Genomic DNA, 25,555 nt, shown 5'->3' with positions numbered 1-25,555 from the left:
AAATAATATAGTTGACTCTCTCTAATTCGAACTCGAAAGGGGAATCTTATTTTGTTCGATTTACAGGGAGATTCGAACTATAGAAAGTACTTAAAGCGGGTTTCACCTTGAATGAGCGGAATAGGAATCATTTCGAATTATAGAACGATTTGAATAATAGAAGTTCGAATAAGCGAGAATCAAGTATTAAGAAGTCAGGACTAGAAAAAGGAACGAAAAGAACAAATCAGATTTCCATTTCCGCTTCGTCAAATGATGAATAAAGTATACTTGTGGTCAGAACCACTTGAGAACAGTGAGTCAATAAAACATACTCATATAAAACAGCACGTAGGATTGGACTCTTTTCTATAAGAACAATTGTAAGAGAACAATGAGGCTCAAAATCGTTTTAAAATAGAACAATACCAACACAATTTGAAAGTAGTAAAAATCAAGGGAAAAGCTTATGCCCTAAAAATAAGACCATGTTTTCTCGTCTCTTCAGTTAACCTAAAAGTAAAAACCTTACTCAAACTCGAACAAATTTGAATTACGTTCGAGTAATGGACTCTACTGTAGTTGGCCTTTCTTTAGAAAATAACCTGTGACGACGAAGACGAGAATTTTTTCCGTGTTTACTGTCAGCAATAACAAACAATTAATGATGACGTAATTATCCAAAAAAAGAAAAGGATACTTCCATGGAACTAATACAGAACTTTAGTAATTTATCTATCAAGATTAATAAGTTTTAGTCAAGATAAACAATTTAATAAACATCATTTTTTTGCGAAATTCCAAAATAACAATCAAATCGATTGTCCATTATATTTTATTCGGTGTTAGTCATCACAGGCCCTCTCATCGCAAAAATTGTCCTTTTACTGAAGGAATGACTGTAAATTGTTTGTTATTCTTGACGGTTAGAGAAAATTTTTAAATCGTGAGTTTTTTGTTTACTAATTAGAAAGGGGAAACCCAATGTCCTGTTCTCATCCAAAGGAGGTTGTTTGTATTTAAACTATTCATAATATCTTAAATTCTTATTTGTTTATTTAGAAGATTTCACTTTAATCAGGGGCTAGCTATCTTTAAAACTACAATTACCTACAATTAACTCAATCTACTCCAAACCTCTATTATTTGAATCTTTTTGTAATTCGAATTAAAATATTGGTCCCTCAGCTTTAAATTACTCTCAGTATTTCGAGTCTCTCTCTAATTCGAAGAGAGTTTTCGGTCCCATGAAGATCGAATTAGAGAGAGTCAGCTGTATATATTCTTTTGTTTATTATGAATTGTCAGATCTTTGTGAGTTGCCCGGTCTGCTATGTAAATCATCAAGAATAATGTCTTTAATAAATCTTATTCTGAAAAGGGTTCCGTCAGCTTTATTCTATTGTGTCTTTCATTAAAAATACTAGCGTGATAAGAATTTTAACAAAAGACAAAATTATCATTCAATTTATATTTTCTCCTTTAATTCGGTGTTAATTCATAATTTCCTTTGAATCACACTGAATTATCAATAACTCATGAATTAAAAGACAACATGATACATGAGAAAGTTATTTACATTTCAAGACTTTGTATTATCCTTTTAAGTTGACGATCAGGCGTCTGGAATTGGCATATATGTGTGAAACTCAAGTCATCGGTGAACCCTGTTTATTCAAAACAAACACTTTCAAATGTATTTTGTCTGAGTTTTCGGTGAATTTACCTAATAGATCTTAATGGAGATTTGATTTTTCTAAAAAAGCGATGCATTGTGGGATTGTTTCAGGGGTATTACAATAGAAATCTATTAGGAATAACTCGAGGGAATTCTATTGTTATACCCCCGAAACCACCCCGATGCGAAACAATCCCACAATGCATCACTTTTTTATAAAAATCAAAAACTCTGATAAAGTCTATTAGATTAGCCATTGACGATCCTTTGATGAGTAACATTTTTGGAGCAAGCTAAAAAGAAGTTTTTTAGAATTCCTATTTTGGAAATCATCAGAGTTGAATTGAATCGTCTAGAGTTTTTAATCCATGTCTTCGGGTTTAAGACGATTTCTTTAAACAACAAGTAAAAAATTTAGACTCGATAAACAAAAATGTCCGGAAAAACTGCAATCTAAGGTTCAGGTGTGAGTTGTAAAATTCTATGATTGCGGTATTCTTAGCATATTCTAAATAATTTGGCCAATTTTAAGATGAATGTTCTTAAAGAGTATATTTTTATAAAAAAATGGATGACGTCACTTTACTTTTGCATCATCATTGCTTACACGTTTATTTTAATAAGAACAAACTTAAAACATGTTAAAAATATTTTAGGGCTTTGCGGACTCGAAAACACCGGATTTCTTAGGAAAATGGACAAAAATACTCACAAAATGCGGAAAATATGGGTATGTCAAGAACACTTTTAAATAGTTAAGAATATACAAAGGGTTAAAAAATATTGGATGTTCTAATAAAAAACCGTGTATCGACAAAAGGCAATGACTCTGTTCAATTTTTGTTCGCGACTTTGAAAATAAAAGATAGTTTACACAGACTGTGGTCAAAATAAAGTGTATAAAGAAGCCACCAGGCTAACATAACAAAATGTTAGAAGAGAAAAAAAGAGGGTGCAGAAAAGAAAAGAAAAATGACAGATATATTTTCTCAGTCAATTGACACACGATCATCATCTCATGTTTTATAAGAATCCCAAAAAATTAGGATCTATCAAATTACCAAACCTCCATTTTTAAGGGGCAAGGGATGAAGTAGCAGCCTCTGAAGAATCCCACAATAAGGATCTATCATATTTCGAGCCGACATTCTTAGGGGGGGGGGGAGTAGCACCCTCTGAGGAACTGTGAAAATGGAGGAGCTGGAGAATTTGGGAATGCCTTAAGAAGGGGAATTGTTACAATGTCTTTTTTCCAGTCAGAATCGTTTGAAACATTGCAGCTTTAGGAAAATTTTCAATCTTATGAAGATTACACTTAACTGTTTCTAACAAAAAATATCACCAGATTGTCGGCATTTTATAAAGTGTCTTCACCGTTCTATATAGGGTGTTCGTTCGGGAACGAAGAGTCATTCTTAGTAATGTTGTGTGTATATGTTTGATATCTTAAAATCTTTTTAAAAGAACATGCACACTTTTTTTATAAGAACAAGCAAAGGCTTGGCTGGTTTTATACTTTTGTTAAATTATTCTTAATATTCTCATTTTATTCACTTTTTGGCTTTTTATAAATGGCACTTAGATCCGGAATTTCCTTGACCATTTTTTTAAGACTGTGGCTTGAATTGTTCTTAATTTGTTCTTAGGTTTTTGGTAGTTTTACCCCTTGTTCCTATCAAAAATCATGTTAGGGTAAAATATGTTTTATAGGGGGGTAGATAAAGGAAAAAAAGAGAATGTTTTATGAAAACAATTTTCACAGTTTTTAAAAACAACGATTGTCATTTTTCTCTGACATGTCGAAGGAATTGTTAAGTATTTTTATATAAGATTCATTCTAATTGGCTGAAATATCGTGTGGCCATTTCCGATTAGCCAATCATGGATAGTTTTATAACAATTTGGGTAGATATGAAATGAGAAAAAGTAAAAACGATGTAGCTGGAGTTGGAGACTCTCCGATGCAATGGATTTTAATTTTAATGGAAACGATTTGAAACGATTTGGAATTTTGATTGAATAAGGTTTGGTACTTCAACTCAAACTTTTGAAAAAAAGATACAGTTTACCTACAAGACCTTTATATCGTGGGAAAGGATGTTAAATTTTTCTTGACTGCCTTCTCTACTTTTTTTGGCTTTGAAGATCCCTACCAAGGATTTTTTAGTTTCGATTTGATGTCAACTTTATTTTCGAAGAATACATTGCAGAGATCGAAATGAACTTGAACTTTGTGTGTATATGGTATCATAAACTATTCTGTTATTGCCCCCGCAGGAGCGTAGCGACGAGGAGGCACTCATAGTTTCACGCATAGATATTGGACTGGAATCTCGAAATTTTGTTGCGCTTTGTCGACCAAGCATCCCCGTAGTTAGTCTCTTCCGTAAATGTTCGGTTTTTTTCCGGGACGTTAGTATACATATTTTCATATTACATACATATTTCATATTACGTTTCATATTACCACTATTACATATTACAGTTTTAGTTTTGATTTAGCTTTGAAAAGCTGAATCGAGTGTTATAAATGCAAATCATAACAGTGTATGATATAACACGAATTACAATATTACTTGTGCAAATCAAAACAAACAAAATGGCAGACTGGTTATGATGATGAGCTGATTCATTGACTGGAAAAAGTGTTTTGTATGTCAAATTTTGTTTCTTGTCTTTGAAACTGAATACTAACTACTGTAATTTAGTCAGAAGTTCACTTCAGCACTGATTTCAATTCTTTTCCCGGAATCTTTAAAGAAATTTGCTCAAGTTTTCAAATGTACATTTGATATTTTTGTTCAAACTCCAATTTATCTTTGTCTTTTATTTTATTAACTACCTTTATTGTTTATAGAGCTTCTCGAGCTTTAAATACCGGCAAAGTACAAAAAAGTTGAATGTATGCATATGTAAAGTTGAATCCAAAAGTGGTTGAATGAATGTTGAATGTCAATCAATGTAAACAAACTTTTTCTTTTGGTCTTCAAAATAGATTTACCTCACTTAGAGTTTTTTCACTGTTTTTTCAGTGGGGTAAATCTATTTCAAAAACCTGCGAAAAGTTTGTTTACATTCGTTTAACTTTACATGCGCACATTCAACTTTTTCATGCAGTTGTGATAGCCTAAATAACTTACGCTCCAGTGGTTTGGTGAAATAGCTCCAATTCTGGCTTTCCAAGTTAGGATGGACCTTCCCGAAGGCATTTAACGATGGTTAGAATAGGTACACAGACAGTCATACAGAAACACCATAAAGCGAAGGTATATATAGCTATAAACTCAAAAAGTCTAGCTTCCTGAAGGCACGTCTCTTCATTGTCTGCGCTGCTTGGAGAAAAGATTGCATCATGAAAAAGTACTATGCACTTGAAAAAAAATTTAGGCGCATTTCAACTTTTCTCGACTGTACGTCTGAATGGACCACAATGGCATTCCTTTATTTTTCTTTTGACCAATAAAATAGAAGATTTTGTTTGAGAAGTGCAATCACAGCGTACGCAAGTGGAGGCCGGGCCTTAACTAGGCTTGGTTTCTATTTCACCCTATTTAAGATGGCGCAGAACTTTTTGATAAATTTCATACGCAGTATTCTCTTGACTATCGTTTATCAGGCAAAGTTGCAATAGAGAATTGTTGAAATATAGCAGCCAATGAAAAAACAAGCTATTTTTGATTGGTTACCTTGTTGATTTATTCACCGCTATATATTTTGCCTACAATCTAAGATGTCTGCGGCATTATCAGAAAAGGTCTATTTAGTGAATAATAATCACGATATATATTCTTGTAAGAAAGAAACTAAGGAGAAAAAAACAAACAGGAGATGTGAAAACCTGTAAGCTAATGATACCATAATTTTTGAAATATATTTTTGAGAAGCTTTTCCAGCTTTTCCTTAAATTTTATTAAATTATCAAGCTGCGAATTCTTCAAGTATTTTGTTAATGAAATTTTTTTTCAAGCAAATGCCTCAATCAATCAATCAATCAATCAATTATTAAATCAATCAATTACTCCTGATTATTTTTTAATGTTTTAATTTTTAAAGCATTAAAGCTTTATAAGTGCATGACATGATCTTTATGTGGGGGCATTTAGTGAAAGCTATGACTAGTGATTTAGTTTTATTTCAAAGAGGTATAGTTTGTGAATTTTATCGGAATTATGGAATAGTTTAAAAATTCAATGGTGACGTGGTGGTTGAATATTAAATTGTGTAACATGTAAGATTTATTGATATAACGATGTGAAAAGGTTTGTAGAGCCAGAGATTTTAAGAAAAGTATGTAGTAAAAAGTCAGTAAGGCAGCTATCTTGAAAATTACGGAATAAATTAAGTAACTAAAGAAAACATGAAAAACCTCTAAAGAAAAGCATGCACTGCTAGTTTGGTTCAAAATAAGTTGGAGTCTGAGTCCCGGCCGACGGAGACATACCGCTAGAGATTGAAAAAATTTGAAAAAAAATTGAAATTTCTTTATAATTTCCTCCCTGAAATCGACCCTATCAGATTCACATCTTAAATATTAGTAAATTTAAGACCCTGTCAGATATCTTCAGAGTCTAAAAAAGGGACCCTGACCGCCCACAGTGGTTGTTATGTAGTCATTTGTTAAATCATTCAATTTGTCATAATCACCACTTTAATGACTATACGTAATTATTTCAATTTTTCAGTTTGAAGTTTTGTTCAGTACATCCAAAAGTGACGCAATGTCTGAAGACATTGTAGAGGTGAATATCCTAAAAAAACGGGGCGCTGAGGATAATAACCATAATAACATAGATAATCTTTGCATAAATACCTAAACCTCACTTTATCCTTTTAGCCTATCAGTAAACACGAAGGGTAAATAGAAATATTTGTACTAGTAATAACATGGTTTAGAGGGTGATTTGGGATTAATAACCCCGAGGTTCATTGAAAACATTTCAAAATAGCCCGAACGTAGTGAGGGCTATTTTGAAGTGTTTTCAATGAAACGAGGGGTTATTAATCCAAAATCACCCGAGAATACCATGTTATTCCGCGTTAATTATATGGTAAAAAAAAGAATTGAAGAACACTCAATCGCTATTCTTTTCGAAACTTATAAAAACATTCGAAACTATAAAAAAACATTCGACTGACACTTTTATTTTGATTGGCTTAAAAATTTCGTACGATATTTTGTTAACCAATCAAAATATCGTACGATACTTTTCTTTCAACCAATAGAAATTTTTGTTTACATCAGGGCGATTACAAAAAAGCGGGGCTATTACGGATTTATCACTCCGCTCGTCCTTTACAAATCTAAGCTAAATGTAATCAACCATATAATTACATACGTTACAATGTAAGATTTACGATAACCCTTTCTCGCAGACCCGGTATCATTTTTTCAGCCAGTAGGCATTAAAAATAGCGGACTGAAACTCGATGGGGATTGGTATTCTATTGTTTTAGAGTCAGAAGATTCAATGGGGATGGAAAAATAGCCCTATTCTTTGTGGTGAGGATTTTTTCATTTGAATTTTGTCCAGCGGGAGAAATATTGTACAATCAGTGCCATAATATATTGGCACTTTTGGCTAATTTACCATTTTTCGAAAATTGAAGTTCGAGCGAGAATGTCAATTTCAAGCCTTCAACTTGATTTCATCGATTATTTCGATCTGGGAGGGATTTATTGGTTTCTAGGCTATATTTCAAGCCCTACTGGATCATTTTTGAACTTTTGGATCCTCAAATCCTAAGGTCCGAACTCTACCCTTCGAATCTACTTTAGAGCACTTACAAATTGATTGTGGTTTCAAAACACCCCGGTGAAATTCACTGATTGTAGGATAGTTTTCCACTAGAGACGATATTTTGCCAATTTTTCCAGCGGGGGGGGGGGGGGTCTCACCGGGTCTATGAGAAGGGAATGTTTTACGAAAAAAGGTGGTTGAATATTACTCTTCGGCCACCGGTTTAGGGATAATATTTAAAGATAAAAACATGTTTTTCGCAAATATTTGACCTAATTAGGATGTATACGTCTTTCGGAGCATGTAAGGGTTAATGTACAGACAATTTTCCCTTTACCAAAACTTTACACTTAACCCAGGGGAGGGTGTATAAGGTTTGACGGGTATGTCCGAGTGAAAGTTTGAAAATCTACCCTAAGAGAGAGAATTTCAAAAATTTTGTCCATTTTTGACCCTCCAAAATTTCAGCCAAAATATTTAATTTTTCGTTTCAAGAATTTTATGACGCTTTGAAGGTGTCGATTGCCGATTTTAGTAATTTTGGAACCCTTACAGAGATTCAATTGCTTTTAATGGTTTTTGTACCCCTTTGAAGGAATTTCTTGGGTGTGAAAAAGGGACCCTTATGACTCACACATACCCAGCACCCATTTTTCCCTGGGTTGACAAAGCACAAATCGTATAACGCGATCACCATTTCATTATAACATCGTTTAAAACACAACGAACATGAAATGGGGTCGTCCTCTTACCTAAACGATCAGGTTACTGAAATTAGAGTTTCATCAATTTTTTTTGAATAAAAAAACGTCATCTTTGACTTCTTAAAAATCGTATTTTGTGACTGAAAGTAACGTGTAAAAAAGGTGAAGGGAACTGGCTTTGATGATGTATGTTTTTCTTGATGTTGTGTTGGCTTGTCACGGTGAGAACTGCAGTGAAAGCTATAGGTAGAGCATTCGGATACGGTGCGTAAGGTTGTGGGTTCAACCCCTGGCTGGGTCATATCAAAGAGTTTGTCGTCCCTGGTACAAAATGGTACCCGGTGCCTTTCTGCTTGATTCTCAGCAATTAAGGGACGGTTCAAGGGTAAGTGGAGTAATCCAGCAGGAAAGAGTGTCACCCTCTACCTACTTTCGAGCAGATATCGAAAGAGGGGCCTTCGGGTCGCCTCCGACTGCGGTCGCAGGACCTTCATTGCCGGCAACAGTGTTTACAATTTTTGGGGCCTTTTGTGAAAGTAAATGCCCTCTGACTTGTTATTCAAGGAACTTTTTGATGACTAAATGATTTTTTGAATGTCATGCATGTGGGACATGCTTTTCACTAGATATACACAATGTTTGTGGGCAAGATTTTACACTGCGAACGAATACACCCCTGTGTCACAGACCCGGTGGACCCCCCACCCCGGTGGAAAAATAGGTCAAAAAATCGTCCCCGGTGGAAAAAATATCCTACAATTTCAACCCCACTGCGAAATTTCTTTATGATTTTATCCCCATTGAAAACTGAATGTAAAAAATTGCACTCCAAAACCATCCCCACTGAAATTTTCGAGCTGGAAACAATAGATTTTCTATCACCATTGGCATTTTGATAGAAATTTTCATCCCCACTGAAGGAAAAAGTTCTACCGGGGCACTGAGACAGGGGTGTACGAATGTAAAAGGAGGAAAACAAAACAAAATGACCTCTCGTTACACAAGAATCGGTATAGCTACTAGTACGCTACGTTAGAATTTATAAAGCAAATCAAAACAGAGGTATCCATTTCTTACACAAGATGTTTGTGGTAAATTCTGCAAATTACATGCCTTAATTATATTATTTTTAGAAAAAAGTCATTATCGTATCTACACAATCGACAATTCCAGGGCTTTTTAGTCTTTTTTTAAGTTTACCTTTGGAGGGAAGGAGAAACGACGTACACGTTTTTTATAAGAACAAACAATATAAGAACTTAAGGCTTCAATGGCCAAAATGTTAAAAACAAGATAAGAACATTTTAAGGCTTCGCGGGCTCAAAAACACCCAATTTCTTACTTAGGTAAATGGACAAAAATGCTCAAAAGAACATGTTAAGAACATTTTTAGGCTTAAAACTCAAAAGGTTAAAACATCCAAAAATTTGGATGCTCTTATAAAAAAAACATGTAGCCTACCATAATTATTCGCTACTTATGAGGGACTAAACACGAAATAAAACGATAACAACACATCCAACAGACTGTAAAACGAGAAGTTATGAACTGCGAAAACAAATTCAAACCCCAGATGATTGTGTTTATTTGTGGGTTTTTATGTCTTTCTCTCTTTTCTTTTTGCTCGCTCTCTTTTTATTCTAAATCCTTAACGCTTTTTGTGGATTATTATAAGGGCGAGTTTTGATTAAAGCGAAAACTGTTAAATGTAAAAAGTTTCTAGTTGTAGAGAGATTGAATGATGAACCAATGTGCATCGTCCAGAAACCTTGCGACGAAAAGCCTAGACTGGAGTCGTTTATAATGCGTGTAATACAGTAGTATAGGCGTTATATGATAATACGATTATTTTTACGGGATTTAGTTTGTACAAAATTTGTTCCCTACATTAATTTTTGCTTTATTTCTACTATGTCTGAATTAGTCGTCTAGCTGGCTAGACTACCAAAAGCCATTTGCTGAATCAGATTTTTCTGTTCTCTGTGATTTTTCTGTTCATCCCCATGGGGGATGTGATGGTGATGGCTTCGGCAATGGTTTGGGTCGCCAGGGCATACCTACAGTTTTCTGTGCTCATAGACCTCATAGTTTGATTGGTTTTGAAATCTCAATAAAGTAGCATTTATTTTACGCGTAATAACATTGTTGAATTATCTATATCACCTCGAGAGACGAAGGATAAGATTTCGTCCCCCGGTGGGAAAATATCCTGGAATTTCAGCCTCACTGTGAAATTGGATTTAATTTCATTTGAAATTCAATGCTTAAAAATTGCACTGAAACCATAGCTACTGGATTTTTTAGCCTTGGAACAATAAAATTTCCATCCACATCGGGATTTCAATAGGAATTTTTATCTCCACTGAGGAAAAAAGTTCCAGTAGGGCTGTGAGACAGGGGTGTGGGTATGCTATATGTTTCACGTAATGTTTGGAATACCCTGTGAGAAAAAAATTGAAGTTTGTTTATATTGGTGATTTACTCATGCAGTGAAGGTGGTATGAAAATAAAGCAATGAAAAGTTTATTTTGAAGATAGAAGGTATTAGTCATGCCTCTGTGGTTAAGTAAGTCTTTTTTGTCTTTTTTGTAAGAACCAGTAAGATTTTCTTGATTTTGTCAAAATACACTTTTTTTATAAGAGTAAACTATATTAGAACATAAAGCTTCGATGGCCAAAATGTTAATAACAAGTTAAGAACATTTAAAGGCTTAAAACTCTTAAATTTTGGATGTTCATATGAAAATTATGTATCTACTGTGTGTTAACTACAACATTTTTTCTTATAAGAATATTCAAAGTTTTGGAACCTTTGAATTTTCTTAACTTTTTGAGTTTTAAGTCCAAAATGTTCTTATTATATTAACATTTTCACTATAATCATGTGAGTATTTTTGTCCGGACAATTCAAGTCTTATGTTTTTATGTAGATTGCTCTTATAAGAAAAATACGTATTCAGGCGAATCGGCAAATTTGGAAAGTATAATTGGTGAGAAAAGGCTGGTGAATAATCGAGTGCTTCTGGAGCGTTTCTAGCTAGCAAAACAACGTTGTTTCAACAGTCATCCAACAATACAGAATCGAAATTTTAAATGGTTGCTGAAACAGTTCTTTGTAACAGATTTGATACTAAAGCTTTTTTAAAAGAACGTAAGGAATGGTTGAATTTTAAACCAATGCACGTTTTTTTAAAAGAACATCCAAAACTTTTTGAGTTTTAAGCCCAAAGATGTTTTTAACATGTTCTTATTTTCTGTTTATTTTCCTGTAAAATTCGGTGTTCTAGAGTCCGCAAAGCCTTAAAATGTTCTTAACTTGTTCTTAATAATTTGGCCATCGAAGCCTTGTGTTCTTATGTAGTTTGTTCTTATTTAAAAAAAACGTGTACGTAAAGTAAAAGGTTTGAATAAAAAAGAATGGCATAAAGCGTGAAATTACTTTTTTAGATCCTACTTATTTCTGATAGAGCCAAAAATTTAGCTTAGTAAGCAGAATCAAAAATTAGAAATTGTAGCATTTCCGGTTTCTATTAATAGCTGAAAATCTGAATGAAGATATTATAAACACTGAGATGTTCTGTCACCACTTGTCGGGTAACTCGGAACAACTCGGTATTTCTGTTACACACAAGAATTTGAAAATTTTCACGTCATCACTAAATAACATACACAAAAACAACGAAAACATACAATTGGGCTCCATTCAAAAGAAGGCTCTATTTACATTTCACGATCATTTCCTGTTTAAAGACAACACACACGACAGCTTCCTGATGTAAACAAGGAATAACAAAAAGCCACCAAAGGGCCTTTACGGAAATACACTGTAAAAACACATGTGTTGGAGAGTTTTTGAGCTTGTTTATTGACTTTTGGGATACATGTTATGCACTTCTACACGGAGGCTGCGGTTTATCGTAGGCTTCCTATAGGTTCTCGGAAACGATATCGATTCGATGTGTCGTCCTTTTGCTTGAAATTTTTTCTTCTATCTTTCTCTTTGCTTTTGGTCTAACGTTTGAAATGTTTTTCTGAAGGGTTTTTGATAGTTAAAATTTAAATTACAGTTGCGGCGCTCTCTAATATGTTTTACAAGGGATATTGGATTTTCATCGAGAAAAGGGAATGTATCGAATGGTAGAGCGTCTTTTATAAGAATTTCTTGTTAACAGTGAGTTTCAATATTATCGAATAATGGAATGTATCAAATAGTCGAATTAGAGAGCTTCAACTATAGTAAATTTTTTCGTTTTTCAATTATTTGATTTTGGTCAAATGATACTAATACTTTCTTTGCCTGCTTGCTAAAAAAATCCTTCTGTAAACACTTCTGTCTCATTGGCATGGTAGAACTAATCTTTTCCACAGCAAGGAGAAGCTATCTTCCCATACTCAGGAATTGAATCTTTTTACTATTTGGAAGTCCAGTCAGTTAGAAAAAAATCAGTAATGGAAGAGGCAGTTTGCTCCTTACATTGATAAAACTTTGTGTACACTTTTATGATACAGAGTAGAGTCTCCATAACTCGAATACGCACAAATTTGTTCGAGTTATGGAAATTTCGAGCTATGGAGTAGAGTTTATATGGCATTGTTAGCTGAAGGTACCAGAAAACTTGTTCCAGTATTAGAGTTAAAGGCAATCTACCGTTTAACAAACTACTTTCAAGAGAAAATGGCGTTTATTGGTCTATTTGAATATAGACAGGAACCCGTCTGCGTATTTTTTTTTTAAATCTGATGAATACTTGACGGGTCAGAGCTGTGAGTCCAATTTTGGACTCAAAAAAATTATAGTGGGAAATTCGAATTTAGCGCTGTCCTCACTTACTAAAATAAAAACCAAATTTCGGAACTTGCGCTTCCTTTAAGAAAGTGTGACCAGTGAAACAATAACAGGATTTGATTGGCTGTGTTTTCAACCGTTATTAGGATATGGGAAATTCAAACTGTCAGCCCATACCATGCTATATATTTCGCCATCAGTATATAGAATAAGAAATCATAGCATGGATCTCCAGGCTAATTTGAATATTGTATTTCACCGCTTTTCATTTTAGAAGTATATAGTTTTTAAAAAATATCAAAAAAAAAAATTTATACTTCAAAAAACACTCTGTGTTCTTATTGGTTGAGTGGAGCAACACGTGACTGCTGACTCAGCAAAAAAAATCATCTTTATCCGCGCGTCTTTGGGAATTGATTCACAGAATTTTCAAAGAATATGGCGGATTTAAGATCTTTTTTACGGATAGCTACTCTGATAGGTAAGTAAATTTTACTCCCAGCTATCACAGAACGTTGTTTTTACGTCCATCTAACGTTATATAGACTTCCCAATTCTACCAGTCAACGTCTGTTCAAAGAGCGAGTCAACTCAAAAGGACCAATGTACTTCAAACAAGTATTTTGACTTATCCTAAGATAACCAATGAAAAAATCTCCTTAAATATCGTATTATGAACAGTCTACGACCAAACTTTACAAAAAGATTACAGAATCACTCTTGTTAGATTTGATTTAGAATAAAGTGGATAAAGTTTTTTGGGAAATGTACAACTGTCAACTCTCTCTAATTCGAACTTCTACTATTTGAATCTTTCTGTAATTCGAACTTGAATATTGGTCCCTTCAAGCGGAAAGCAGTTTAAATTACTCTCTTTAAAACCCCTCTCTAATTCGAGAAAAAAATGTTTGGTCCCTTGACAATCGAATTACAGAGAGTCAGCTGTAATTTGAACAATTCGGCCCTACTAAAGTCCATTTGATCTAAGTGTGAACACATTTTTTTAATGTAGAAACCACTCTTAATGGAATTAGTCTTGTTTCGCTGACATGGTTTCTACATGGTAGCTTCAACAAATGGATACTCAAAACGAATGTATTTTGATTGATTGTGGGATTGATTGGTATTTGATTTGTGTATTTTGGGGAATAATGACTTATTTCAAAGTCCATTCTCTTTAAGTGTGAACATATATTTTTCCCATGTAGAAACCACCCTTAATGGAATTAGTCTTATTTCGCTAACATGGTTTCCACATGCAAACAAAGAGTGTACACTTAAAATGATTGGATTTTAATCAATCTTACTTTTTAAGGTATTTTATCTAAAGACAAGACTCAGAAAAAAGAGTAACTCCCTCAACTCCAAAATTACATTAATTCATTTTAGGTATTTTATCTGCCATTTACACACAAGAAGAATGTCAACGAGGCGGTTGTTTCCCGGCTACCGGTGATTTATTGGTGGGCCGTGAAGACAGGATATCGGCCACCTCAACGTGTGGTTTGAAAGGCCCTGAAGAATATTGTATTGTCAGTTTCTTGAACAACAAAAAGAAATGTTTCCGTTGTGAATCCACCAGGGAGGTCAGTATCTTGAAGATATTTGAATTTGAAATTCCGCTGACTTAAAGGTTTTGTTTTTAGATAAAAATGATATCGTTTGCTTACTCATCAATTTTAATTTACAACTTTTTCACATTGGATTGACACGGATGTGGAACAAGATTGGCCAAAAAGAGGAAGAGAAAAACCTTTTTTTGCTTATATCAGCACAGCATAACAATAGGCAGACACTGTCCTGATATGAAATATGTGTCTGATATGAAACGGGAACACAAAACAAAGAATCCTTTCACGTCCCAGAGCTATGCACTTTAAAAAGAATAAAACAAAAGGGCGCCCCAAAACCAACCTATTTTCTTCAGAATTTCATGTTCTTTCTAATGGTAGCTATGCCAGTTCCCGGGAATCTCTTAGTTCCGGAGATATAGCCCTGTGAAGTTAGATCCAGGAGGGCCCGCTATGCGGGTGGCTCGGACTGAAAGGGTTAATTAAAAGAAAAAATGTGTCTTCCTTTTTGAGCTAATAGTGAGGTTAAGTAAAATGGTATAATCACGACGACAGACAAAAAATTCACAGGCTAGTGAGTGTCTACCAATCAAATGTTGTATTTTGAGTAGCCTATTACAAATTTCCTGGTATACTTAACCTCAGTAATCTCTCCCGTATGGCAATCTGGACAAAGAAATACCTGAGCTTCTACCCCTAAAATAATATCATTTTCCCAAACGACATAGACAAAAAGAAAGGGTAAATTGGTTGTATTTATAAACTTAAAAATGAAATTGAATCCTAACTTGGTCTGGTAAAAGCCACAAAAGTTTGGAGTCACTTTTAATAGTATCAGTTATTTTAAACTCAAATATACGGCCGCTATTTCCATAGTAAAATTCTATTACATTCTTAGGTTGACCTGACACCAGAAAGCTACAAATATTCTCACTTACCTAAATACATGGTCACTACTTCACCCAAAGATCGCTTGAAAGGATGGTGGCAAGCACAGAATGGTGAACAAGAAGTTCAGATTCAGGTAATATTGTGACGTCATGAATATTGTCCTGAAAAATTATATGCTTTATAGAACATAGCTCGAGGTCCATTTACAGTATTTTATGGACTGTTACAGTATATGGCCCCCAAAACGGAGATTTTACTTTGGTGATTCATTTTGGCACTTTAAAGCCTGGGAAAGCTTCAGATTCAATCCTAATACATTTCTCTTGAATCCGAAAAAAGAAAGTACCAAAATTTCATTAACATGGCTAATTTCGTTTTTTTTTTGGGGGGGGGGGGGGCAAATACTGTAAAGGATTGGAAATCTGCGAAATTTTTACTTAATTTTCCGGTAGGGCTGAGGTCCCACTGGGCCTGTGAGTTTTTGGAGAGTCATTTATATAACCAAAATCCTCTTCGCCTTTTAGGTTGATTTTGAAGCTGAATTTGTGTTCACTCATTTGATCATGACCTTTAAAACTTTCCGACCTAAAGCCATGTACATTGAACGCTCATGGAATTACGGAAAAGACTGGGATGTATACAGGTAATTTCTGATAGAAATGTTTTTTTGTGGTAACTAAGACATCGTCATACACCTTAAATGGGCCATTCTATTAAATTTCCAAAAAAAGGGGGGGGGGGGGTTGGACGAAACTTTTCAAGTCAAAAAAGATTTCTTGGAAATGTGTGGACACCCCCTGGAAATTGAAAAAATTTGCAAAAAAATCCCCTGGAAAATTTCTTTTTATACCTTAAAATGAGGGTTGACGAATTAAAATCAGTCTTTTACCCCTTGGAAAAATGAAAAAACACTCCTTTAGACCCACTCCCCTGGAAATTCTGCTCAAGACATCCCTGTATGGACATTAAATGGAATAGCCCAATTTCCGGATAAGAATTTTAGTAACCTTTTTCAACTGGCACACAACGTTTTTTCAACGTACATCTAACGTTATATGGACGTTGTGAACATGAGATGAACGTTGAAACAACGTTGTTTGCCAGATTGGTTCCTTTCTAGTATTGGATTGGCATCGCTTTTGTTTAGCTTGAGAATCTATTTTCCTGGATTTTCTAAAACCTTTTCCCTTCAGATATTTTGCATACGATTGTGATAAAGCTTTCCCAAGAGACAAATACAAGGACATCAAACGTGGTCCTCAAACGAAGATTGATGACGTCATCTGCGAAGAAAGATATTCTAAAGTGGAACCCAGTACAAAAGGAGAGGTATACCTGTTAAGGCCTTGTGAACTTCTAAACCAAGCAGTCCTTTGTTCTTTGGTTACTTTTGTGCATGAAACCGGTAGGTTCAGTGGGGCACTATTTTAAACTATTTTAATCTCAAACAATCATAGCTCACCTTTTTCATCTATTCTTAATGTTTTTTTTTATTCATTTTATCAACAAAAACTTTTTTTCCTTTCATATAGCCCTGTACGTGGAGGGCGTACAGTATTTCGGATTTGCGGAAATCGACCCTTTTTTCTTCGGAATTTCAGAAATCGGGTAAAATTGTTTCGGTATTTCGAAATTCTGAAATTGTTTCGGTATCGGAAATCCATGAATTTTTGCTTCGAAATTTCGGTATTATAAAGTTATTGTCTCCCATTTTCGGAATTCATACATGAAAAATCTAATTTGATGAAAAATTAGTCAAAACGAGGAAAATGCTCAAAAAATCGGTATCGGAATTGCAAGTATTTTTTTTACGGAATTTCGGAAATTTTGGCAAAATTATACAGTTTTTCGGAAAACGCAAACCCCGTACGCCCCCCTTGTACCTCTGGCGATATTATTTGATGGTGCCTAGCGGGGGGATAAGGCTATTATTTCTTGTCAGCAGTGTTTCGTCTTATTCGTTTTAGTGTACTGTGTAACCTATATTATAAAGAAAAAAGGGCTTGTGTATTAAAATTAAAGTACTTCATTTTAACATTTGGTTCTTTTATATATGTGTGAAGAAATTCAAAGAATTTCTGTCTGTCCAATTATCTTCTTTCAAGGGAGATTGGGTGGCAGAGCAGCATATGTATATCATCCTTGTGAGGACTTGTCGGCACTGCATACTGCACCCTGGCTAAGCAGATTGAATTGCCTACCATATCACGCCATAAAATTAATTGTGGTGAAGACTGAAAGAAGAAGTGGACATAAGGGAAATTCCCTTAAGCAATAAATTAACCAAAAAATTTTAATCTTTTTGTACATTAGGTTGTTTTGAAAGTGTTGGATCCTATCATCTCACAGCAAGAAGATCCTTACAGTTTCGCCGTTCAAAACCTTCTTAAAGTGACAAACCTTCGTGTTAAATTCACCGAACTTCACACCTTTGGTGATGACGTGTTAGGAGACAACCCTAAAGTCAACCAAAAGTAAGACTGAAACTTGAAATCTGTATTCAAACTCACCCCCTGCTTGTACCTTATACTTCAATCATGGTCGAAAAAGAATGAGAATCCTGGTTATTTTAACGTTTTTCAAGATTTAAAGTTCTGGCGAGAAAGTCGATTTTGGGCTATCTCTTTAACTTAATCGAATATTTCAATTTGGGAGGGGTTGGCAGACTTCCAGGCTATATTCTGAGCCTTATTGGACTATTTTTGAACTTTTGGATCCTCACATCCTAAGCTCGTAGGTCTTAAGTCTAGCATTAAAACTCAGAGTTAAAACTCTACCCTTCAAACCTACTTTAGAGCACTTACAAATCGATTGTGGTTTCAAAACTTCCCGGTGGATTTCCCTTTTTTCTCAAATATTACGACCATGATTGTGATATCGGTTATAATCCGTGTAATACAGTAATATGGGTGTTATGTGATAATACGATAACTGTTACGGGATAATATCAGTTTGCATAAGCTGGAATTTTCCTACCCATTATTTTTGCTTATTTTTCACCGAACTTCACACCTTTGGTGATGATGTGTTAGGAGATAACCCTAAAGCCAACCCAAAATAAGACTGAAACTTGAAATCTCCCGTGTTTCCTAGACTGGCATCGTTTTCTAGTCGGATATCGGATATCAAGGAGGTTCAATACTATCTGGATATCCAGGGGATAGGACTTTTATAAGAGGGAGAGGATATCCACGGGGTACAAGAAAAAAATACCTGGATATCCAGGGAGTTACAGGACAAAATACTTGGATAACCAGGGGGTTAGGACCAAAAGTTTGTTGTTACATGTTTGTGTCTAAAGAGCACATGTAGAAATGTCGAGTAAAGAAGACAAGAAAAAAGGGCGTGAATTTGACACATCGAGCAAGTTTTATATTCGCGATTCTTTTTATATTTGACTTACTTTGTTTTCAGATATTATTATTCACTGTACGAAATGGTTGTTCGTGGAAGTTGTTCATGTTACGGTCACGCTGAACAATGCATCCCCTCTGAAGGAACACGTGCTGACGTCAATATGGTAAGTTGTCGAAACAAACTCAAACCCATTCCTTTTGTTCGAACCCAGTTTTCTCGTTCGCTGGAAACACTCACGAACGTAATTCACGTCTATCAGTAAAGTCAAAAGAAGGTGCGGGTACGAAATTGGACTTAACATTTTTGAAGATAAAAAAATTCAGACAGAAAGAAAATTCAGGGAAATTCTAGCAAATTTTGATGCGATTTGGCGGGAATAGATTTATTTTCTTAAGGTAAATTTGAGATGCGTTAATTTGGGTTACTGTACCATTATTTTCCAACAATACACGATAAATTATATGATAGTGCATTAATCAGATTTATTACATATAATTCTTCACACATTTTCATAAAATTACAAATTCTGTCATTGCAGGTCCATGGTAAATGTAACTGTACGCATTTTACGACGGGACGTAATTGCGAGAAATGTTTAGATGGATATGCTGACGAACCGTGGCGACCAGCTTACAAAGGACAACTTAATGCCTGTAAAAGTAAGATAACTTCATTCAGCTGGAACACAACCACTGACCTTTATTAACTCTGAACTTTACATATATTTTTAAGCAACCAACTTGCTAAGTACACCCCCTTCTCACATACCCGGGGGGGGGGAGGGGTAAAAATAACGGACCAAAACTCGATTGGGATTGATATTCCCATGTTTTTTTATGGCTGGGGACTTGACTTCCATTGTTTTCTAGCCAGAAAATTCAGTGGGGATGGAAAAAATAGCACAATATTTTGCAGCGAGGGTTTATTTATATGGTTATTTTCACCGGGGACAAAAATTAGAGTATAATTTTCATCTGAGGAAAATTTTTTCAGTGGAAAGGGCTCGCAGTGGATCTGTGAGAAGGGAGTGTCTAAGTCTCGAGCGCTGAATTTAGCAAATAAAAATTCACTATCTCATAAAGTAAAAGCTTTTAAAATAATCTAAACATGGCAAACCATGGCCCTTAACCAAATAAAAATAATAATGGTATAATATCAGGGGTGGTCAAAGCAAATTTTTCAGAAAATGAGCAAGGGGGCAACTGCCCCTTCAGCAGCCGATTTTTTTAGGGCGCCGAAAGACTACTAAATTTGGCACCCCTAAGCTATTTTTCACTTTAGAGTTAGTATTTTTAAGTCAAATTATGTTTTTACTTTCAAATAAATTAGAAAGAGTAGAAACTTATTGGCTTATATTATGATTAAAAAAAAAGTCAAAGTCACTCGCTGAGTCATAAATGACCTAAAGCCGAATATGAATTGGGTTCGAAATTGCATCACCAAGTTACTAGCACTGAAGCCTCAGTTCAACAATGCGGCCCTTTAACTTTAGATTGTACCTTCACGTCACAACAAAGGACCATAGCTCTGATTCATGCTCAGAAAGTGAACGCTCTCTAATTCGACGTTGTACTACTCGATACGCTCTCTAATTCGACGTTCTACTACTCGATACACTCCCTTATTCGATAAAATCCCAGTCATCAAGAATTTATCATAAACAACGGTCTATTATTCGATACATAAGCTCCCATGTTCGATGAAAATCCAATTCCCCTTGAAGATCGAATTAGAGAGCTTCAGAATTAGTTATCTTCCGATTTAGCTCATTTTCCACCTTATTGTTGCATGTATGGCGGTGGGCGTTTGAGTTGGCGTTGTCTGTTACAATGTTAGCGACACGGACGTTGTTTTTGTCGGTATCATCAATAGGGACGTTGTTTTCAACGGTCCTAACGACACAGACGTTGTTTTTGGTGGTATTAGCGGCAAGGTCGTTGTTATTGACGGTATTAACGACACAGACGTTGCTTTGAGCGGTATTGGCAGCAAGGTCGTTGTTTTAAGCGGTATTAACGACACTGACGTTGTTTTGGACGGCATTAGCGACAGGGACGTTGTTTTTGACGGTTTTAATGACACAGGCGTTATTTTTGGCGGTACTAGCGGCAAGGGTGTTGTTATTGATAGTATTAACGACACAGACATTGTTTTTAGCGGTATTGGCGGCAAGGTCGTTGTTTTGGACGGCATTAGCGACACTGACGTTGTTTTGGACGGCATTAACGACACGGACGTTGTTTTGGGCGGTATTGGCAACATTTGGACCTTCTACATTTTGGGATCGGTCTGAAGGGAAGAGACATTTTACAAACAAGCGGTAATAGAATTGTCGAATATCTTTACATTGCCCCATATAGAGACAAGCATTTATGCCATTGTATGCTTCAGAAACTACAATTAAGTAGATTTCATTTTTAGATGAATTTTCCAAAGTCGATAATGTCATTTGACCAGGATTTTCTGGTTGATTTAATTTGAGAATAGAATATAGTGTGATGGGTAGATTACAAAGAATATATGCGAGCTGTATGGTAATGATTCTTATAATAGGCTTTAAAGTACGATTATAGTTTCGTGTGGCGTTGGCGGCGCTGCTCTGGTTGGCTCTAAGCGATCGGCCTGGTCGATTCAATAAACCAATTATTGTTAATATAGAAGATGCCAACATGATGATAATAATAATTATTATAATGGTCGAAGTGAATATCCATTCCAGGGAACCATCTGTAGCGAACACCCTGGTCACGGCAAGAATCAAGAGACCCAGGAAAAGTCCTAAAATGATACTACGTTTAACTGTACGCCATTCCATATCATAGAAAGGTGTTTTGACGGATATGAATCTTGTCACCGATAAAGTAATCAGGAAAAACGATTCGCAAAACCAAATACTGTCCAATACTAAATCACCAATAATTGCAGCTAAGCAATTAATGTCCAATAATTTGGCAACAATAGTTGAGCTTAAAGAGATGAGACCCATTATAAGCCCGCATATAGATGAAAGTATAAATAACTTTTGAGGTATTTTGATTTCATTGCATGTTTTTATAATACCATAAATGACCATAATGTTTGAAAAGGTCAGGAAAACACCGTTGAATATGTTAAAGACTAATAGAACATCGCTTTTCCATAGTTCTCTTATAGTAAGATCATAAAATGTTCCATTTCCAAGATGAATTCGATCAATGATTATAGAACCGTTGCTGAGTTCGCAAAACTCCATGGTGAATGGAATCTTAAAGTTTCTTTGTAAAAATAAGGAACAATTGTCAAATAGTCTAATGCGTCAGCGTCACAATCCAGGGATTCCCGGTTCGACCCGGTTCCGATCTTCTGTTCAGTTCATTACTGCGTTAAAACAAACAAGAGACTAAAAAGATTAGTCAACTTTCCACGTAGAATATCAAATCTATCTCTGTTCAGTTCATTGACAGTCAAGAACAAACAAGAGACTACGCTCCGATCTTCTATTCAGTTCATTGATAGTCGAGCGGGTTGGCGGTAAACACCGTAAAAACAAACAAGAGACTTCGCTTCGATCTTCCATTCAGTTCATTGATAGTCAAGTGGGTTGGTGGTAAATTCCGTAAAAATAAACAAGAGACTTCACTTCGATCTTCTGTTTAGTTCATTGATAGTCGAGTGGGGTTGGCGGTAAACTCAGTAAACACAAACAAAAGACTAAAAAGATTACTCAATTTTCTTCGTAAAATATCGACTCTATCTGAAAGAGCTTTGTCAGTAGAGCAATGCACTCGGAATGTAAAAGTCGAATCTCCAGTTCACTTTAGTTTTCTACTTGATGTAGTTCACTGCTAAATTGGAATCATCGCACTTCTCCCCGTCCTCGCAGTTTTAGAATATTATTCTTTTATTTTTTCACGATTTAAATATCGCTGATATAATGCGTGATAGAACCCCCTATACGAAGTTAAATTTCAAAGGTGAATCTTATTAACAGGCATGTGTTCTCAGGCGAAAATAGAGATTGTCATACACGTTTGTTTATAAGAACTAGTAAATTTTGGCACAGGCTAGGCTGTTCTTAATTTTTAGAAATTTTCAGGCTTAAACGACTTACGATGTTCTTAATACTCTTAGTTTCTTCACTTAAAAACTTAAAATCTAGTTTAAAATCTGTTACATTCTGTCAAAATCAGCATTTCCTTGGTAATGGGCTCTTCCAGAAAAAAATTGTACATGGGGGTGGAGGATATAAAATTTTTTAGTGATTTATCCCCCGGACAGGGTGACTTTTTGCCCCCCGGACATAAGGTTTCACCCCCTGGACAAGCATCTGCTGACCCCCCAGACACCCCAAATTAACCCCCGGACAGAGCAAATTAACCCCCCGGACAATGCAAATTTTGATGATTTTTTGCTACCCCCCGGACGATATTTCCTCCACCCCCCATGTACAATTTTTTTCTGGAAGAGCCCAATTTCTGTAATCTGCGGCTCAGGATTGTTCTTAATTTGTTCTTTGGTTTTGACCAATTTTCAGCCTCCTATTCTTATAAAAAAATCATGTAATAATATAGTGTGATTTTTTTTTCGTCGTTTTAAAATCCAGGGGGTGAGCCTAAGCCTATTATTGTGCCAGGAATATGAGGTTACTATATGCAATATTTGGTTTACATAAAAACACACCTTTTCATTGTAAAGGATTCAGTACAGTGGTTCGTGAAAATTTGATAAAAATTTGAAAAGGACACTTTCTGAAAAAGAAAGTCTTTTAACCACGCTGCATCAAAAATTTAGATACCTTTAGAAAGAGAAGGTGATATTTCTTCACGCAAAAAAGGCGGAACTCTGTGAGAAGGTCAAAACCTTTATTTCCCTATTGGGACTAAATTCACTAAAATCAAATCACTAAAATAGAATTATCTTGTCCAAGTTTTCATGTCTAAGGCTTGACCACTCATAACAATTAGAACAAAAATTAATTAGTCAAAATTGACCTTTTCATAAATTATGTCACGAACATCACTTGCCTCGTATTCAAACAATTACCATGGTGATTATGTCCCTTGAAGGGTACGCGTTAAATCAGAGTACGCATTAAAATTAAACTAGAAAATTTACGGTATAATTATATTTTAAACTACACCCTCTCTCTCTCTATCCTTCCAGAATGTAATTGTAACGGGCACACCGATAAATGTCATTTCGATCCTGCCGTCTACAATGCGACGGGCGGAAGAAGTGGTGGCGTATGTGACGATTGTCAACACAACACTGCTGGAAGACAATGCGAAGTCTGCAAACCATTATATTACCGTGATCCTTTCAAGAATATTGTTGACCCTGAGGTCTGCAAACGTAAGTGAAAAAGTGATTTTATGTTTCAAAGTCCTCCAATTTAGTGGAATTTCTCCAATTCACAGGTTGTCACATGACCTTTATTTCTGATTGGTTCGAATTTGTTGACACTAATAAAGTTATCAGCTGTAAGGTGTAAAGCAAGTAACATGGGAATAAAATCACGTGAACTTTTTTCGAGTAATCACATGTTTTGACTGCATTGATATAATTTTGCAACCCGTGTATTATGCCTCAATTTTCTCTATGATTTTTCAATGGTTTCGCGATTTTCCAAAAAAGTTTCTCGGATCAAATAAAGTAAATGAAAAAGTAATTTAGGTCTCCAAATCCGATGAATCGTGTCATTTCATGTAGATTCACCCTCCAGCGATCCTAGAATGGTATTTGATGTCTCACAGCTGAATGCTCGGTAACATTGGAAAAGGGGTGATCGTTTAGTATGCGTAGACTAAGTTTGTCGTCGGAGTGCTCAAAATACTAAGTGTTGAGTTTTGCGTTCTCATGCATTGTCCCAACTGGCACACAACGTCGTTTCAACGGTTTTCTAATATTCACAACGTCCATATAACGTTAGATGAACGTCGAAACAACGTTGTGATGTCAGCTAGGGTAGAGCAGCGTTTTATGTGAGTTTCTTAGGGAAATTTGATGGAGAATTATGAATTTTGATTTTGAGAATACTTTATTGTATCTCTTCTTCTTTTGTTTAGCATGCGATTGTGATCCAGCCGGTTCCATTGGAGGTGGAGAATGTGAAACAGTGACTAATGGTGGATCTGAACTCATTGGAAGATGTCTTTGTAAACAGAATGCTGGTGGAAACCGTTGTGACAAGTGTAAAAATGGTTTCTGGAACATGTTAGAATCTAATGAAAATGGATGTCAATGTAAGTAGGGCTTTAGACTGTAGAAGTGTCATTTTTTGTACTCACAAATTGGGGAGATAAGTCGAATAATAATTAATAACAATTGACAATAAAAAAATTAATGTCGGGAAATAAGCCATGAGTTTAGTTTAAAAACAACTAAGTGAAAGTAGCGAGTGTAAGGCGAGCGTTAGCTGCAGATGCAACACCATACTCTTAGGTGCCAAATAAACGACGCCCCGCTTATTAATTTTTTCGAAAATTTTCCACTCCCCCGGACCTTATTAGGAATATTATGTTCGAAGCAAAAGAAGATATGACATAGCCTAGTTACCGTACTTCAATTCTTTCTCCTTCTTTCAGCATGTGGTTGTGACGAGCGTGGAACAGTCGGTGATGACAAATGTGACCAACAGACTGGAACATGTCGATGTTTGAGATATGTCAAAGGGAGAACCTGCTCAAAATGTTCTGTAAGTGTTCTTGAATAAGAACAAACTATATGAGAACATTAGTCTTCGATGGCTAAAATATTAGGAACACCTGAAGAACATAGTAAAACTTTACAGACTTAAAAACCTCCGACTTCTTAGGGAAATGGACAAAAATTAACACAAAATGGAGAAAATAAGAACATTTTAAGAACATTTT

The 25,555-nt window shown here is 35.3% G+C and overlaps 1 protein-coding gene across 1 annotated transcript in view; it reads left to right on the top strand.

The window, feature by feature from the left end:
• The first annotated feature begins 13,157 nt into the window (after nt 1-13,157).
• The window catches only part of LOC136823010 (laminin subunit beta-1-like), a 30,737-nt gene continuing 18,339 nt past the window's right edge, over nt 13,158-25,555 (top strand). The window contains exons 1-11 of the mRNA XM_067079315.1: nt 13,158-13,366; nt 14,275-14,471; nt 15,355-15,480; nt 15,872-15,990; nt 16,541-16,676; nt 17,661-17,821; nt 18,762-18,867; nt 19,243-19,363; nt 23,847-24,035; nt 24,749-24,925; nt 25,268-25,377. Coding sequence (XP_066935416.1) covers nt 13,324-13,366; nt 14,275-14,471; nt 15,355-15,480; nt 15,872-15,990; nt 16,541-16,676; nt 17,661-17,821; nt 18,762-18,867; nt 19,243-19,363; nt 23,847-24,035; nt 24,749-24,925; nt 25,268-25,377 — 1,485 coding nt within the window. The 5' untranslated portion in view covers nt 13,158-13,323. The remainder of the gene's footprint in view (nt 13,367-14,274; nt 14,472-15,354; nt 15,481-15,871; nt 15,991-16,540; nt 16,677-17,660; nt 17,822-18,761; nt 18,868-19,242; nt 19,364-23,846; nt 24,036-24,748; nt 24,926-25,267; nt 25,378-25,555) is intronic.

Source organism: Clytia hemisphaerica, unplaced genomic scaffold, assembly GCF_902728285.1.
Source record: "Clytia hemisphaerica strain Z4C2 unplaced genomic scaffold, Clytia hemisphaerica genome assembly, whole genome shotgun sequence".
In the NCBI taxonomy this organism is placed as follows: Eukaryota; Metazoa; Cnidaria; class Hydrozoa; order Leptothecata; family Clytiidae; genus Clytia; species Clytia hemisphaerica.
The sequence above is the reverse complement of the archived record's forward strand: the minus strand, read 5'-3'. Positions and strand labels throughout refer to the sequence as shown.